This window comes from Netta rufina, assembly GCF_964035555.1.
Source record: "Netta rufina genome assembly, chromosome: 1".
NCBI classification, from domain to species: domain Eukaryota; kingdom Metazoa; phylum Chordata; class Aves; order Anseriformes; family Anatidae; genus Netta; species Netta rufina.
In genome coordinates, this window is record NC_140123.1 from 180,955,291 (window position 1) to 180,973,708 (window position 18,418).

General features: G+C 37.4%; 1 protein-coding gene across 1 annotated transcript in view; it reads left to right on the forward strand.

Annotated features, from left to right (window-relative positions):
- Positions 1-18,418, forward strand: part of CFTR (CF transmembrane conductance regulator) — an 85,937-nt gene that overhangs the window by 12,176 nt on the left and 55,343 nt on the right. Inside the window, exons 4-10 of the mRNA XM_084296550.1 lie at positions 6,484-6,699; positions 7,582-7,671; positions 9,276-9,439; positions 9,939-10,064; positions 13,612-13,858; positions 16,166-16,258; positions 16,802-16,984. Of these exons, the coding sequence (XP_084152676.1) occupies positions 6,484-6,699; positions 7,582-7,671; positions 9,276-9,439; positions 9,939-10,064; positions 13,612-13,858; positions 16,166-16,258; positions 16,802-16,984 (1,119 nt within the window). The remainder of the gene's footprint in view (positions 1-6,483; positions 6,700-7,581; positions 7,672-9,275; positions 9,440-9,938; positions 10,065-13,611; positions 13,859-16,165; positions 16,259-16,801; positions 16,985-18,418) is intronic.

Below are 18,418 nucleotides of genomic sequence, written 5' to 3' on the forward strand. Positions count from 1 at the left end.
TGCTAGGTGCTAGCATATGTTCTCGCAAGCATGTGTGTTTTTTTTTTTGCATCACTGCTGAATTTAAGTAATTATTTTCTCATGTGACATTTTAAAAAAAGTTAAAAAAAAATCATGAATTTGCAAGAGAAAATTTCGTGTACATTAGAAAAAAAGACAGTGAAATATCACATAATTTGGTCAATCTTGCTGAAGTGACTATCACTCAGCTCTATAGCTAAATGGTTTATTCAGGCTTACATATGCAAAAAAAAACAAAACAAGTTGTTTTCAGTAGTGGTAACAATTCTGCATAAGTAACTGTGTAAAATATATATGATATATACATATTATAAATATATATATATATAACAGATATAATGGCCAAAAGTGGTCAGATGTACTCATATAGTTAGTGTTTTTTGTTTGTTTGTTTGTTTGGATATGAGACAGATCTCTAGGTCAGATTTTTATTTTGGATAGGTTGATACAGAAAGGAATTAATTCTATCACCATTAGAGTTGAATGTGCCAGAGTTTAGCTGTCCTTTCAAGTAAGATTGTGAACTGGGCAGAAGGGAAATTTGTGTGAAACAACTCAGAAATTTCTCAGAAGTTCATTCTGCTTCCTATGAAACAGTACTTATTTTTCTAGTTTTCTACTGGGTATCCCAAGGAACTATTATAAGAGAATAACAAAGTTATAGAAATACAAACTTTCATTTCCATTAGAATGATCTCTCTCCCAAGTAGGAAGGGAAGAGTAGTATGGAGAGTTGTCATCATTCCTATGAACTTGCTTATCATTCCTCTCATGATACAAGTGTAGATCACTGTTAATTTGATTTGGATAATGAATAACTGACTACAATTGCACTTCAGATGAACTTTTCCCCTAAGAATTATGGAAAAACTATCTGCTTTTTTTCTCTTGTAATACTGTGCCAATGGGTAAATGTAGCATTTTAAGTTTCTACAGCACTGAAGTTTCAGTGTCAAGTATCAGTAACAGAATCAGAAAGTCACAGAATAAAATAGCCTAAAGAAAGGGAAGAAATGTTCTGAAGGAAAAGTAAATTGTTTTCCTTAAGATGCAGCATTCACTTTCTTTCTTGACTGTAGAAAACATACAATATACCTCAGTATGTCATGCTTCTTCATAGATTAAAAAAATATGTAGGCCTTATTTATTTTTAATTTTTTTTTGCAATCACATTATGACTATCCCTCAGAAGTAGCTCATCAATACTGAAATTTCTCATCACCAAGGCTTAATTTCAAAAATAAAACCTAGCATGAAAAAGTTCTCTACATTTTAACTTTATGCTTCTTTCTTTTGGGTGGATACACTCACACTTTTATATACACAATTTCTGATTAAAAGTAGGGTAATCAAGATGGTTGCTTAGTTGAGAAGAGTTATCAAAGAAATTAGCTCCAGACCAACTTCGTTTAAAGCTTAAACAAAGCTTTAAACAGCTTAAAGCTCTCTAACTTATTGGGCTCTTGTCACTGATGAAGAGCTGTAGGTCTCCTCTGACTGACATTCACCTCTCTCAATGTGCTGCTGCTGAAGATCTGGTTCAATGAGATGTGCTCTGTTTACCTTCTCCATCTACAGTGATTACACAAAGAGAAAGGAAAGGAGAGGTGGCTATGGTGCATTATGTGCTCACTCTGTAGGGTTTCGGTGACAAATTTGGGCTATCCTCTGGCTGTTCAACTATCATACGGGCCTGGTGGGAGGCAACGTGGCTAGAACTGAATTTGACAAGTCAGTTAATTATTTTTCTTATCTGTCTTTTCCAGGTATGGCAGTTAATTATCTAGGGCAGAGGCTCTTGGTGTGTGCAGAGCTATCATAACACTTATCTCTGTAATCTTTTACCTTGTTTGTCAACAGTTCTCTGGGACAAGACCATTTCTTTGTAGACTCCAACACAATTCTGTCTAATTTGCTCCTGTTGTCTCATTCCTCTTGCTAATTTTTTAACATATTTCCTCTTGTGTGTAATAGATGCCAAGCCAGTGACTCCTGATTCATGTCAGGATTGTGTTTGAAAACAACAGCAGTTCTACAGATATAGCCTGCCATGTAAAGCAGAGTCCATCAGCCTAAACTACTGGAGTAATGCATTCTTGTTAAAAGTTAAGCAGTGTCTGAAGGCTCATGCAGACAGTTCTGAGCATAACAGCCTTTCCCAGAACATGCGCAAATAAAGTACCTGGGGGCATGCATGCATGTGATGTGATGCATGCATGTGATGTGATTTCTCTGTGTGGACTTTTTCTAACCAAGTACAATTTTAGACCAGTTGCAGACAGAACAACAACGGGACTACAAAATTTTTGAGTCATGTTTGTTGTCTTTTTCCATTTCTTTAAGAAATTGCAGATGTGAAATTCAGCACATAGAAATCAAAATATGTACCTTTCACAATAAGCATGGCAAGATCAAATCTTAGTTTAAATTCTTGATTTCATTATGAGCTGATAAAGCTCTTCATTTTATTGGAAGCTGTAAGAGGAAAACTGTCTGCTAAAGCTGCTGATGTTCTTTTCAGGCCCTGCTCACGGAAATTAACGGGAGCCTTGCCATTAATTTAAATGGGGACAGGATGTTGTGCCGTATTGGCATAAGTGCAATCAAGTTGTGCATTCTTTTGAACTTCACTTTCCTTTCAACTCTTCCCTTGTCTAATCCCTGAGCCATTTCCATAACACCTTCCTCAAAGTGTGTTTTAAACTCTGCTTACATCCCTGCTGTTTGTGCAGTTGTTGTTGCATCTAGAATCACAGCTTTGCTCTCATCAGGTCTAGTGGTTTTTCTGGCTCTCTTTTTTCCCCTCATGCACTGTAGGTAATGATGTTATTAAAGGGTGGACACTTGCACTCTGGCCCCCTAGAGTACTATGTTTCTCCCTCATAAGTGGTGTTGTGTTAGTTCACTTAATGTATCTGCTCCCCTGCTGGCCTAAACAGCTTCCACATTTCACCTCATCAGCAGATGTGTTTTGCAATGTAAAGAAAAGATAGTGCAGTGGTGAAACAAAAATCTTTCTTTTTAACAAGATGCTGGCTAGCAAATTGGGTACTTTACTGTGAGGATCAGTTTGATTCTACTTACATTTTTGTCTTATAGTTATCCCCATGAAATTTATATTTTCACTCAGGAGAAGTTGCTGCTAGCATTAACTTTGAAATGGTTTTAGTATCATGTCCCAAAGGATTCTAATGAGGATTTCCTGAAGTTCTCACATATAGGTCATGTGTATGAGTGAATGGGGCAAGGAGGGATATGAAAGTCCCAAGGCATTTCTTGGGCCAAAAGCAGAGATGTGCATTATTGTCTTCAAATTCAGAGTGAAGCATATGGGGTGCATATTTAATTCAAAGTTCTCGTTGCAAAAGAGTAGCCATGCCAGACCAGGATACCATCTAGCATGGTATCTTGTGTCATACTCTCATATCTCATCAGAATTTTGGTCTTTTAATTATGATTTCTGTGAGGGGAATTTTTATGAGTTTTTCAGTGGTCTATGATGAATGCAGAGGGAAGAGCAAGAAAAGGAGAAGCAAAAACAACTCCTGAAAAGTGGATTTTCTGTTTGATGCACAATTCCTTTTTTAGATGGGTTATTCAGATTACACACCCATACTTATATCCATAGGTAATTTTGTGGTTGCAAGAGGGAAAATAAAAAGCATCTAGTTCTGCTTTCCCTTGTATGTTGACTGGATAATAGTACCTTCAGAAAACAAGCTGATAAAATTCCACAGTAAATGAGTGGATTTTTTTTTTTTTCTGCAGAAGATAGCAAAAAATTTGGCTTATTGCCAGCCATTTTTCTGACCTTAGTCTGTAAATCACCTTTTCTTTGGAGCAAGCTAGGTATGTATGCAATGCCATTATAGTCACAACAAACACAGTAGCAGAGCATGGCATTTTCACTGGAATAAAAGTAAATACAAAAAAAAAAAAAAAAACACACAAAAAAACAACAACCAACAAACCTTGCTATTTTAAGCATATATATATAAGCTTATCTTGGAATCTCTGAGAGTACAAAAGCACTGCATTGTCCTTGAAAGGTGACTGTTTTGTATTTTCTGACTTTTGTGGAGTTTTGGTTTGCCACTTCTGGATGCATATGGTCTAAGCACAGCTGCCTTGGGTCATGTGTGTTTCAATAAACACCCCTCCCTTTGCCTACTGATAACACTGAAGTCTTTGTCAAAGCAGGCTCCAGGTTTACAACATTTGTTGAGGCAGAATTGCAGTTAATCAAGTAAAAGTAGTGTATATCACAGGTTTAAGATGTAGTGTATATCACAGGTTTAAGATGTTTAAGATGTAAAATTTCATCTCTTCTGTCGAAAAAGTGAGTTTTGAATATCTACTTCACCAACAGTGATATTCAAAAGAGATTACAGTACAAGTTGAATGAGTACCTGAGATGGACCTTGTGTGAGAGACCAAAAGGAGAAGGGAAATACAAAGGGGATTTTCCCTATCTATTTATCTTTGTAAAAGGCAATTATAGCTCAGTTGTGCCAGTTCACAGGAATGGTTGGAGAGCTGCCAGGCAGAGAAGGACCTGGGAGTGATGGTGGATAGTCGGCTGAATATGAGCCAGCAGTGTGCTCAGGTGGCCAAGAAGGCCAACGGCATCCTGGCTTGTATCAGGAACAGTGTGACCAGCAGGGCTAGGGAGGTGATCGGCCCCCTGTACTCGGCTCTGGTGAGGCCGCACCTCGAGTACTGTGTTCAGTTTTGGGCCCCTCGCTACAAGAAGGACATCGAGGTGCTTGAGCGGGTGCAGAGAAGGGCAACGAAGCTGGTGAGGGGTCTGGAGAACAAGTCCTATGAGGAGTGGCTGAGGGAGCTGGGCTTGTTCAGCCTGGAGAAGAGGAGGCTCAGGGGCGACCTTATCGCTCTCTATAGGTACCTCAAGGGAGGCTGTAGCGAGGTGGGGGTTGGCCTGTTCTCCCACATGCCTGGTGACAGGATGAGGGGGAATGGGCTTAAGTTGAGCCAGGGGAGTTTTAGGTTAGATGTTAGGAAGAACTTCTTTACCGAAAGGGTTGTGAGGCACTGGAACAGGCTGCCCAGGGAAGTGGTGGAGTCACCATCCCTGGAAGTCTTCAAAAGACGTTTGGATGTAGAGCTTAGGGATATGGTTTAGTGGGGACTGCTAGCGTTAGGTCAGAGGTTGGACTCGATGACCTTGAGGTCTCTTCCAACCTAGAAATTCTGTGATTCTGTGATTCTGTGATTCACTCCTGTCTGTGTCTCTGTGCGGTAGGCTGTGTGTTTTTGAGCTCAAAGACATAATAATTTTTGATAGAATTTAACACACCTGTACAAAAGAGAATTTGATGGTTTCTTGCTATTTTTGAAGTACCACTCTGCTGAAAGTGAACAGACACAACAGAAAGATGAGGAGGCACATGTAAAAATTCTTAAGAATATATTTTTACATTACATGTGCTCTTTTGTTTCATTTTTAAATTTGTACTTCATACACTTCAGAAGCTCATGCAGAAGAAGTAAGTTGTTAGAACACATAGCACACAGATGACTTTTGCAGTTTTTGTGGAAGAATTGGGGAAGGAAAGAGAGGGAAGACGAAGGTATAAGAACAATCATGGCATGAAGAAAGGGAAATGTAACATGAGTGTAGATAAAACTAGTGGGGTTTAATTAGAATAGCAGAGGAATCTGAGGACATATGTAACAACAGGCTATGGTGGCAGATCATTTGGATGCCTTGTAGTTTAGCAGTGTGATTACCCCTCATTTTTCTCTCCTGCTCTGATACTCTGCCATGTTACTCATCCTGGGATGCGAAGTGTTGGAGCTGGTTGGGCAGGAGGTACTGATTTCTTCTGGGGCTTTTATCAAACTTACCTCTCTTACCTTTTACATTTCTCATCTTGCTTTTATTATGGCCATGGATACAATGGTCTAGAACTGTTGGGTAGGATGATCCCAATTGTTTATCATTTTATTCTGGTGTTATTCCTATTTACCGTAAGTTTTATCTGTGTTACCTCAGTATTCATTTCAGAATTTGTGAGTCTTCTTGTGTCCTATAAGCTCAGTAAAGTGCAGTGAGATTTGTTCCCCGATGGCTAAAATGGAGATCCAACCTGCAAAACTGGATTCTGTCATATTATGCAAATCCATTACATCTTTGTAAAGTAAATCTGGAAGCTAATATCTCAGTTGTCATTTTTGTAGAAAACAACTAGCAAAATTTAAAAGCTAGATTTGTTTTGGTGGAGTTGCAGGAGCATCACAGACAGAGTTATCACTTCCAGTGTGATTGCTAGTTATTTCTGTGGTTTGCACAGAGAACAGAGCCTCGTTCCTCATTTAAGTGTAAATCTCAGTTGGTAGGTCTTGAAATTACAATGCATCACTTTGGGGTGAAAAATAAAAATAATAATAAAAAAAAAAAAACCACTGACCAAAACTATTTTCTCTTGTTTCCATCTTCAGGAAGCCACCAAATCTGTGCAGCCCCTTCTGCTGGGAAGAATAATAGCTTCCTATGATCCGGACAACTCCTCTGAAAGATCCATAGCCTACTACCTGGGCATTGGCTTGTGCCTTCTCTTCCTTGTGAGAACACTGCTCACACACCCTTCTATATTTGGTCTTCATCATATAGGGATGCAAATAAGGATAGCATTGTTTAGCTTGATTTATAAGAAGGTAATTTTTTCATTTGCACTTAAAGCCAAGCTTCTGTCTATACCCTGCATAGCTTTTAGGGCAGCTTTTTAAAATGTTTGTAGTTTTGTTACAAAAAGCACACAAAAGAGTAATACAGTTAACATCCGTTTCTGACAGCTGTCCATTTCCTATGTCCAAATAATTAAATAAATGTCTACAGCTGCTTTGACTGAAGTCAGACTCTGTGTGAGCTCAGACTCACTAGATATGTAGTGAAATGCTTTAATTGTTGTACCACTGCGCTCCTGTTATGCACATGTATAGCAAAGGAAAAATAACATGCTAGTGGCTAAGGAGTATTTTCAGAAGTATAACACAGAAGGGACTGAGTTGGAATGATACCATGTGAGTTCTCTATAGCGTGAAGAATCAACAGAAGTGGAGGCATTTCATGTTCATAAATCCAAAGGTTTTAAAAGGTGTTTGCTTTTACCAATAACAAATCCAGCTAATTTAAACAAACCTGTTAGTTACTCTATTTTAAAGCTCACTGTGAAAACATATTTCAAAAAACATTTGTCTAGATAGGCACAGTAGGAGATTTTTGAGGAAGCACAGCAACACACAGCATGCATGCTTAATTAAAGCTTGTATTTCCATACATATCTATATACATAAAATATGCAACAGAAAACAGGGGCTAAGTCGATAAATCAATAGTTGTAAAGCAATTTAATGACTATGTTAAATTCAAGTGACATAAATAACAAGTTTAATGAGAGTTTCCTTATAGCATGAAGCTGATAAGTGAGTTGTAATTTATGCTACCGTACAACTGCCTATTATTTTAATTTGTATTTATTCTGTTTTAAAGGAGTGAGTTACATGGCCATTTTCCTATTGTTTTGTTTTCTTTTACAGACCTTAAAACTGTCAAGCAAAGTCCTAGATAAAATAAGTACTGGACAATTGGTCAGTCTTCTTTCCAATAATCTGAACAAATTTGACGAGGTACGTTATTAGTTGATTAATGAACTTAAAGATCCATCAAATACCAAAGCAAAACCTCAAACAACTCATGGCAATCATTAAGGGGGGAAGGAGAATAAATGTCAGACTGCACTCACTGTTCATTGTAGACATAAAATGAAGCCCATCCTAAGAGTATGTTTTGACATCTGGTCACAGAAATGCTCATTCTAATAAGTACATCTTCCTTTTTCTCCTATGCTGATAAGAAAAGCAAACTTACACACTAGATATACCATAAAAACATTCTTGTTTTACAGTGCAGTGAGAATCCACCAGGAAACCTCAGTTTACACAGTTGGTTTCATAGCAGTCAGAACCTGCTCATCCAATCCTTGTCATTTTTTTTTTTTTTTTTTTTCCTGACCACCATATCTCTTTCTAATAAGGTGAACCGGTATGGTGCTCCTGCTATTGAACAAGCGATGTTCAGCATCCTGTTGTTACTATTACCCACGCTCCTTAAAAACCTAATTACGTGTTGATGTAAGACTATTAGAAATCATTTCCAACACATCCATTTTAGACAATACAGAATCACAGAGTAGTTGAGGTTTGAAGAGACCTCTGGAAGTCACCTGGTCCAGCCTCCCTGCTCAGTCAGAGCCATCAAAGCAGGTTGCCCATGACCACATCCAGGTGGCTTTTGAACATCTCCAAGGAGGGAGGCTCTGCAACCTCTCTGGACAACCTGTGACAGTGCTCAGCCAATACATTCAAAGTCTCCTGTAAAACTTTTCATTAAAGGTATGGAGGTAGTTTTGTAGTAATGGCTCGGAGGCTGGAAACTCTGTGAGCTTTTGTTCTGCGTGTATAATTGCCCCGTTGATGGTATGAGGTTTGCTTCGTACGGGAGAAACAAGAAACCTGACGTCAGAGAGACCCTACAGTTCCAGCTTCGTGTCTTTTGTCTATGTACTTTATGCACTTTATTACTATATAGAACAACTTGAGCTAGCACTGACAAGCTAGGCCAAGTGCCCTAGTAGTGCAGTAGTGTAGCTGCAGCAACACAGAGCTCTGTGCAAGCTCTGTTTCTCAGCCTGACTACAGGATTCAGTCCAAAATCTATCTAATGATAGACAAATGTGGAGAAGAAGGCAGCAGTCTTCTTTGAATTTGCTGCATTTTTACAAAAGACATATCTTCACCAGAGTAATGTTGGCCTCCTATATCAGATGAAGTTACTCTCAGAAGAATTGTTTCCATATTTTTCCCATCTTGCAGTGATTGAAAACACCAGTGTTGATAGCAAATTCTGTTTACTTTTCCAAAGCTGGATTTTTTCCTCGTGTGCACACATAGTGAAGAGACAATTGTGTACTGAACTTTGCCTTACAAAAATCGAAGTTCAGGTGTGGAATGCATATGTACTGCTGCGCTGTCATCATTATTAACACCCAGAATGCTATGTGCTCAGAATCACAAATTCTCCTTTATAAACTTGTTTTACTACTGGAAGTATTTGTACCATCCTTCATTACATTTTTCAAAGTGTCACTTTAATGACTTCTTCCTTTTCTTGTAGTTTTCAAAGCAGTCTGTAACTTTCATTATTATTGTTATTCTCCTGTGGGCTTCTGCAGGGTCTTGCTCTGGCTCATTTTGTGTGGATTGCACCTTTACAAGTGGCACTGCTGATGGGACTGCTCTGGGATATGTTACAAGCTTCTGCATTTTCTGGACTTGCTTTTCTAATAGTCATGGTCTTTTTCCAAGCCTGGCTGGGACAAAGGATGATGAAATACAGGTGACGAGACTATTTTAAAATATTTTTTAGTATATTTTCCTGAAACAAGCGGTTTTATGAAGTTTATACTACTTAATTAAGGGTATCTCATTATTGCATTGTTACAAAAGAGATGTCCAAAGAATGCTGGATGAGTCAGAAATGTAGGGACAAGCCTTTACTTATTTAGTGGCACCTGTCTAAACTTATAAAAAAAAAAGGTCTAACATGTTTGGTGATGCATTGATAGTGATAACGCTTTGTAGTATTAAATCTCCTTGTTAGTGAAGTGATTAATGCTTTTAGAGCTTCTGTTTTCTCCTTAGTAAAGCAATTATTCCATTTCTAATAATTCCTATCACATTCTTCATAAGAATTTTGCTAAAATAAGTATATTAAGAATAGGTATGTAGGGAAAGAATTTTCTTAAGATACAATGATACAAAGATACAATGTGATACAAAATAACTATGCACGGTGAAATAGATGAGGATTAACCTACTGTCTTTTTACTTTATAGGGATAAGAGGGCAGGAAAGATCAACGAGAGACTTGTCATCACCTCAGAAATAATTGAAAATATACAGTCAGTTAAAGCCTATTGTTGGGAAGATGCAATGGAAAAAATGATTGAAAGCCTCCGTGAGTAAGTGTTTTCATTTGTTGGTCAAATTTCTTACGTGTTCAGAAAAAAAATATTAAGTGACTATGAACACTTTCTGTGGTCATGTTAGTTAAGAAGTAAAGCACACAAATATTAATCCTCCATAAACTAACCATGCATTCCCACACTGAAGTTATTTTTTTTTCCCAATTTGTCAAGTAGAGATTTTTTTTTTATTTGCTTCCTCATTCGTTATAAAGGTATTTCAGTGGTTAGCTTGTGCAGGTAAAACAATTGTGGCATCTGTGTTTGTTTCTGGCCAACCCTGTCCTCATCTTACAATAAAAAGCCCTTTTGTGATGGTTACTTAAGGCTTTACAGACTTTCCTATTCTGCAGTGGAGGAAACAGTGTGAGTCCTCTTCAGCCATTTTCTGAGAAATGCAATAAATCTGGTTTTAAATGTTGCACACAATCTGTGTAAGGATCACAGCTTCATATATTCATTCTGTACAATTACATTTACATTTATTGTCTGTGGAAAGTCTTTTATAAAGTTTATATTCTCAATTAACAATGAGACTGCACTGGAACTACCAGACACGATGCATAAAGCAGGTAAAAGAGCTAAGCTGGTTAGCTGAGTCCTGGGGGAAGGGAGGAGAAGTGGCACATTGATTGATAGGTGACGCTGCACAAAGCACTGTGTTTGTTTAGTCCTTTAGAGAGAATTGGAATTCGGTGCCAGGTGTGTGATTGGTAAAATAGAAGAAAATAGAAGAAATATAAGTGCCATATTATCGTGTAAATAAAAGAGATGAAGCGATATTATTACACAAACACCTTCTTGTTCAGCTGTTTTCTGAAAGACAATAAAGGAAAAGTCAAGTGCTCTTTACCTTCAGAATAAGAAAGTTCTTAAAATCTGTAATGTAAATCATCTGAGAAAGCTCAGTTTTAGTCTAGGTCTGGAGGTCCAGTTCTAAGATGGAACCTGGCACCACTAGTCATATGCATTGCTTTTAGGAAATTTTAGAGTATGCCTTGTAAGTAAGTTGTGTAGAAGTCACAGAAAACAGAAAAAGAACAGTAATTTTACATTTTATATTTTCTACAATAGGTAATTTGGTAATGCTGAAGTTCAATTGTTATCATATTAAGCATGGATTTTTTGAAAAAAAAATATCATGGAAGAATGACAGAAATATTATAAGATCATGGTATCTCTCTTCTGCTACTTTTGCTCCAAAATACCATATTTTTTAAGTGATCCAAAAGGTCACTTGGTGAATACATCACCAGAACAGGTCAATCTGGGAATGTAAGAATTTCATTTGAATTTTGCTTGCTGAGACCTCCCATAAATTAGCTCCTTAGGGTGGTGGGAGATGAGACAAGTTCATTTAACTCGTGCCCGTGTTTTAGCAGCCCTACATTATAACTCATTTGTTACCAAACTGATTCTGTATCCTGTCAGTTTCTGATGCAATCTGGTTTAATCTGCTCTAATTTAACGAGCTAGATATAACTGCACCCTTACTGGTAGACTTGAGCTGCCAGGGTTGCCCATCCTGCTGCAGGCAAACTCCCCCCTTATAGCTGTGACACTTCAGAGGGAGCAATATGGGCTGTCACCTGCATACCCTCTGAAATCTGTGCTAATTACTGTTCATAATATGTGTCTGAATAAACATGTTTGCATTTCTATCAGTATACAATGTATTTAGGAAGTAAAAAAGCACAATACCGACCCGTGTCCCTGAACTGCAGCACAGCACTGCAGAAGGTTAAGTCCAAGGCTGGAAGTGCCTCTATTTTGTCAGCAGAAGATCCATCTTTCTATAAAGCAGAGAAGCTCAGGCTCATTTGTTTGTACTTATTGTGGTAGCATCACTTCAAAACCAGACATGCATAGTGTAGACCAACATATATAAGATGCACATAGTGTCCTTTATGTTCTCAATGCAAGTGCCTATGTTACCTCAGCGAGACATGTTCCAAACGAGTGGTTAAGTTACAGAACTGTCGAGCCTGGATCACAGACATATCCACCCCTGGAAAGCCACTCACTTGTGGCTGGTACTTGGGAGTATACTGAAAATGGTTAGTGCATTTTTCTGTCCCCTGTTGGAGCAATGTCTGTGTGCTTCAGCACTAGGGGTGGTTTAGGTAGTTTCCATCCAGATGTCTGCATGGGACTGGCTGAGCATCACATCCCCTAGTCGTTGTTATCCCTATTTAGTCCCTATGTGCTGCCACTCACAGCCTCATACAAATTCTGGAGGAACTTTGGTGGCACTTTTTCAAGGTCCATGATTCCAGCTGTGGTGGTTACCTGCATGCCTGGCTACTCTCTTCAGGCCTCTTTTTGTGAAATGCAGACATAAGAAGAGGTGCTAGGCATCCTGCTTCAAAACTGTCTGGGCTCAGGCTTTCTCTGAGGGACTTTCAGCAACACTTTTTCCAATGACAGTGGTAGGATGCTGATATACATGCAACACTTGTGCACATGCAGGGTGGGGCTGGAAAGTGTTCCCACTCAGCACCCAAATACTGGACTTAGTTTGCATGCAGACTCTGGATCAATACCAGAAGACATGTAAAGGTTATGATGCTCAGCCTTGAAATGCCATGAATTTCCATCACTGACGTGACTGTGAACTTCAGTGCAACAGCCTAGTGGTGAGTGTACTCACCCAGTAAATGGGCAGGTTGGGATCTAGCTCCATCTCTACCCCTAGTTAATTTGAAAATCTGGTCCCTTCCATTGAAGCAGAGGTACCTGTGTTCAGACAAAGCTGAGCTGCTGTGTTCCTAGGATTATGGAGTGAAGGGGTTCAAAAGGAGAGCAGTGAATAGAAAGCTTAACTAGTGACTTTTGGTATCGGCTTAGAAAATAAATTCTACTCCCTGGATTATTTCTCTTTTTATTTAATATTTTGCTGTAAGATGCATAAACATTGTGGAGGCAGATAGGAGTAATCACCAGTTGTGTTCCTGACTGCACAGTAGTCAGTAGGCTGCTCCATGAACTGAGCTTCATCAGGAAAGGTAGAGAACAGACTCCCTGCCTCCCACTACATCAAGCTGAGGCCAGCTGATACCTTACTTCTTGGGTGAGCCTGTTAGTAGGGTGGTTTGCAAAAGGAGATGGCATTATTAGAGTTTTTATAGTCATGTATAGTAAATCTGGCACTTAAGAATATCTCATTTCCAGAGGGGTTGTGTATCTAGGTGACCATATGAGAAGGGGATGGCACTTGTGTTAGCGGTAGATGCTTCTGGATGCTTGAGCCAGGAATTGTAGAGGCTTGTGGATTATGAGATATTTAAATCATGACATAGATCATTTTTATTTTGTCTAACATCTCTGAAGATTGGTGTCCATATTTGGCTGTAATTATTTTTTTTTTTTTAGGTTCAAAATTGTTGAATTGTTGAATCTTGTTTTTTAACTGCTCTCCTAAAAATAACAAAGATGGATGAGCCTCTACGTTAATTGTTTTACCAACAGTTCCATCCAAAATTTTATGAAATGAAAACCGTGGAACCATATACTAATCATCTGTATTTGTTTTTGTTTTTAACAGAACCGAACTGAAGCTAACCCGAAAAGCTGCTTATGTGAGATATTTCAACAGCTCAGCCTTCTTCTTTTCAGGCTTTTTTGTGGTGTTTTTAGCTGTGGTTCCATATGCTGTGACTAAAGGAATTATTCTCCGCAAAATATTTACCACCATTTCATTTTGCATTGTTCTTCGAATGACAGTGACCAGGCAGTTTCCTGGGTCTGTACAGACCTGGTATGATTCTATTGGAGCAATAAACAAAATACAGGTAGGGTACATACACTTCAATCTTCCCAAATACGTAAGCTAATTCTTTATAGCATGTTATCTTGTCAGTTGATCAACAAAAGCACACAGTATTTGTGCAGACTTTCCGAATAAACTATATATTGCTTTGATTATACACCATGAAATGTCATTATAAATCTTGATATTGTTATATGGTTCCCCAGGCAGCATAACCATGGGAGTCTTATGCTACCTGCAGGCTACTTACTTTGAAACAGAAGAGGTTTTTTTTTTTTTTTCATTGCAGAATAACAAACAATAAAAATATATCAACATTTGTGGTGCTTAAGAGATGTTTTTCCTTCAGAAAAGGAAGTACAAAATTAGTATGTATTTTATATAGCACAGCTTCCAGTAGTTGCAATCACAAACCTTATTTTTTTGTAGCTATTAGTGGCAAGAACAGCAGGAGATTGTACATCTTATGCAAATGTTCGTCTCATTCATTATGAGTGCTAAACATAATTAAGGTACCGGTCTTCTAATTATTACCTACCATACCTACCAAGATCAATTGCTCATAAACCAGCATGAGAGGCAGAGTCATCTCAGAGCAAATACTCATGAACTCTGTCTTTTTTACCTGCTGTTTTCAAATCAATCCTAAGAGGAAGAATTCTTGTTCTATTTTCCTTTAAAATATTAGGGTTTTAAAAAATATGTGTAGATGTTTTTCAGTAAAATATAATTTTATTATTTTTAGCATGATAAAGAATACCAAATACATTACTTAAAGACCTTAATCAGAAATCTGAACCTTAACATAGAAAGAGGAGTATATATTAGATTCTTCTGGTATTTCTGATTTTTAACTGAACAGAAAGTTCAAAAGTCTAACCATAAGCCTGTCTATCTGACATTCAGAAGGATGCCTTGCTGGATCCCAATTTACACAGCCCTTGTCTTGATAGATTCCCTAGGTGTTTGTGGAGGCATCCTGTCTCTCTTATTTCCTGGAAGAGTATATCCTATGCCCTTTCAGAGAATTGGCAAGCCCAGTTATCATACCACTTTGCTGGCCACTTGACTCTGGGGATACTAGCTATGAGGCTGCTCTAGAATTTGTAAATAATAATCTCTTTGTGATAGGTTGAATATAGACCCAATATACTTCACAGAATCCCAAAACACAGACGTTCTTCACTTGTCACAGGAAATATGCAGATATAAACAGAAATAATAAACCACACATACATTTCTCTGATTTAATTTCCTCATCAGGTTAGAGAGGTTGGACCAGTCCCCAAGGTTATTGTATTTGCCATGTGGCTGCATCATATATTTTAGACCTTGAAGTCCTTATGGATCAACATGTTTTCTCTCACTATCACTGCTCCAGCAACTCCACTGGATGACCCCACAGCCTTTGTTATAAAAACCTATCTAACCATTTCTTTCTTTTGCACTGTGTGTGTTTTGCCTTTTTTTTTTTTTTTTTTTTTTTTTTTTTTGGTACTTGTCCTTTCAATCATTTGCTTTTTCACTTCTGCTTGTGCTCATTGGGAAACTTTCAGGTTTATTGTAGAGAACTGTTTTTTCCCCCTTACCATTTTCCCTTAGTTTGCCCACTGTTGCCCCAGTAGGCCTTCTTGGTCCCAGCTAACTTTAAAAGGCAATTTAGAGAAGATGGTACTTACAGACTGCATAACCTTAAGAAAATCATGGAATAGAAAAGTTAGTTTTCCTTCATTATCATGGATTTACACTTCCTTCTCCTTATATAATCCTAGAATATAAACAAGTATAGTGTTGCCGACTTCTGTCCTTTGAAATGACACTAATTCAGTGCTGCCCTAGCCAGGATTATTATCTGCCTTTTGTGCTGATTGAAACATAATTCTAATTCATTTAAACTCTTTCTGTTTTGGAATAGTGAGTTAGCAGCATGTAGCTGCTTTGTTTCGCTGCCTACCAGAGTGTAACCTTCCATGTCCTACTCCAGAAACAAAGGTTTATTTGAAAAAGATTAAGGTTGGAGGGCTAAGGCTTCCCAATGCAAGTCCTGAAATCAAATGAAATGCCAAGTTTTTATATTCTTTCCAAACAAGAACCAAATACATTCATCGTTGTATTTTCACTAACAATGTAAGAAATGGAAGCTTCAGAAACCATTTTCTTCTGCATCTGAAAGACATTGTATGAGATGCATTTATGCCTTACTTGAAAACACTAGAATGCAATAACTCTATCAGAAATATTAACTAACGCAGGCAAGTCTGTGCTGCTTTGCATGATACACCTGTCATCCCTTTCCATTTTCTGTAATCTGCTTTTGTTGTCTTTCTAGGATTTCTTGCTAAAAGAAGAATATAAAGCCCTGGAGTATAATCTAACAACGACTGGGGTTGAAGTAGACAAAGTAACAGCTTTTTGGGATGAGGTCAGTACTTTCACCCAAAATAAATTCAAATGCAGAGTACAGTTTAATTTTTGTTTTGTTTTGTTTTTATTGATATTTGCCTTAGCATTCTCTAAAAACAGCAGACTGCACACCCTCAGTTTAACTGCCTTCAGCTAACAGCAGGCAAGGAATATGTGGCAAGTAATGAATGCATAATATCAAATTATCCACATCTGAGAGACTTTGAAAGAGGCTTTTTAGTAAATGTTAAGGCGTATAAGTTATTTTAGATTTAAGCCAGCCTGGAAACAAAATCAAACTCCAACAAGTTATAAACATTAGAAAGCAGTTCAATTATAGGAGTATTTTGTTTATGTCTACAACTTTAGGAGCGAATACAATGCATACATTAAAACAGATATTATTTTAAGAATTTAATAGATGTGTTATGGATAGGAAAAGTAATGTCAACAAAGTAAGTTTGCAAGTCTTTGTAAGTCTATAGTAGGATGTAAATTTCTGCATATGCATGTCCTATTTGTTTTTTATGTACATACAAACACACAAATATGTATGTTGCAGGGAATTGGAGAGCTCTTTGTAAAAGCAAAACAGGAAAACAACAACAGCAAAGGTCCTAGCAATGACAACAATCTCTTCTTCAGCAATTTTCCCCTTCATGCATCTCCTGTTCTTCAGGATATAAATTTCAAGATTGAGAAGGGAGAGTTATTAGCTGTTTCTGGATCTACTGGAGCAGGCAAGGTATTTGTATTTCTGTTTTTTCAACAAAAGTCATATCAATTTTAAGGAATAATATAATGGTATTGGTAGCTGCAAGAAAACGTATGAATGAAATATGTTTCAATAAAATGTCCCATACTCATTTAAATTTATCTCTATGGCCAACATGAGAAAGAGTTTGCCGGATGTTTTTCTTTTTTTTTTCTTTTTCTTTTTAACGTACAAGGATACAGACTTAGTAAGGAAATAACAATTTAACTTACAAAACTAAAAAAAAAATTATAAAGCTTAACACTGATTAGTCTGGTAACTACAATGCATACCCCAGATATGGGGCACACCTAGTCATATGGGCTCCACTTCCTACAATGTATAGCTTGGATACACCAAGCTATACTCTCAGACCTACATAAAAGCCTGTGGTATAAGTCTGTGGAGGCACTGTTCAGTGTTGGTCTTCTGAGAAAAGTTGTGGTTTAGATAATCATCATTTTAGAACTGGAAAAATGTTATCAGTGCATTTAGTTTGCAGATAACACATCCAATTAACCTTTTTACTATGAAATGAGTTGAATTTTGATATTCATATTCACTTTGAACTGCAAGGAATTAGACAGGTATTTCAGTTTCAGTGAGTCTTCTGAGAAGAAGTGAAAGTCAAAACAAACATTCATTATGCATTTGGCAACTTTTTTTTCCTGCTTAACAAATTATCAGTGAACGTATTCTGATTCCCTTTACTTTCATTGATTTGGACTCTTTTGGGTGTGGAATCTCAAACCATGGAGATCCTGGGTAACCTGTTCTAGGCATCCCTACTTGAGCAGGGGGATTTGGACAAGATGACCTTGAGAGATCCTTTCTGACCTTAATCATTGTGTGATTCTGTAATTCCACATGAAATCTTTGGTCTATTGAACTCAATGGCAAAGGACCCATCAAATTAAATATGGTCAATGCTTTAATATTTTTCAGAAAGGACACCAATACAAAAGAACAACAGACAGAACATGAGGCTGTCCTCTAACTGATATGTTGTATTGCATTTTACTATGATAATTCTGAACTAACAGAAAAGCTTTTTTACATTGCTCAAGCCCCTATTAACCCCAAATGTCTATTGCTAAAGCTTGTAATACAAAAATGTCAGTTATTGTAGAACGATTTATATATATCTCATTTATTTGGCTACTTAAGAAATTTAGAAAAATTCAGATCACACTGAGCAGCCTATGTGAGCATTGTATATATACAACAGATCTGCACGTTTCCAGGCAATAAAGATAAAAACTTTATAATATTATCTGAAAGATTTATGTAAAATAAGATTTACGCTTAATTCCCAAGCAAAAAAAGTTTCTCCTTTCCTTTCACCCTCTTAATTTATGGTTTCTTTCTTGTTGCTTAAGGGTGGTACTGTAAATTCTTGGAATTGTCAGGCCTTTGGAACATACT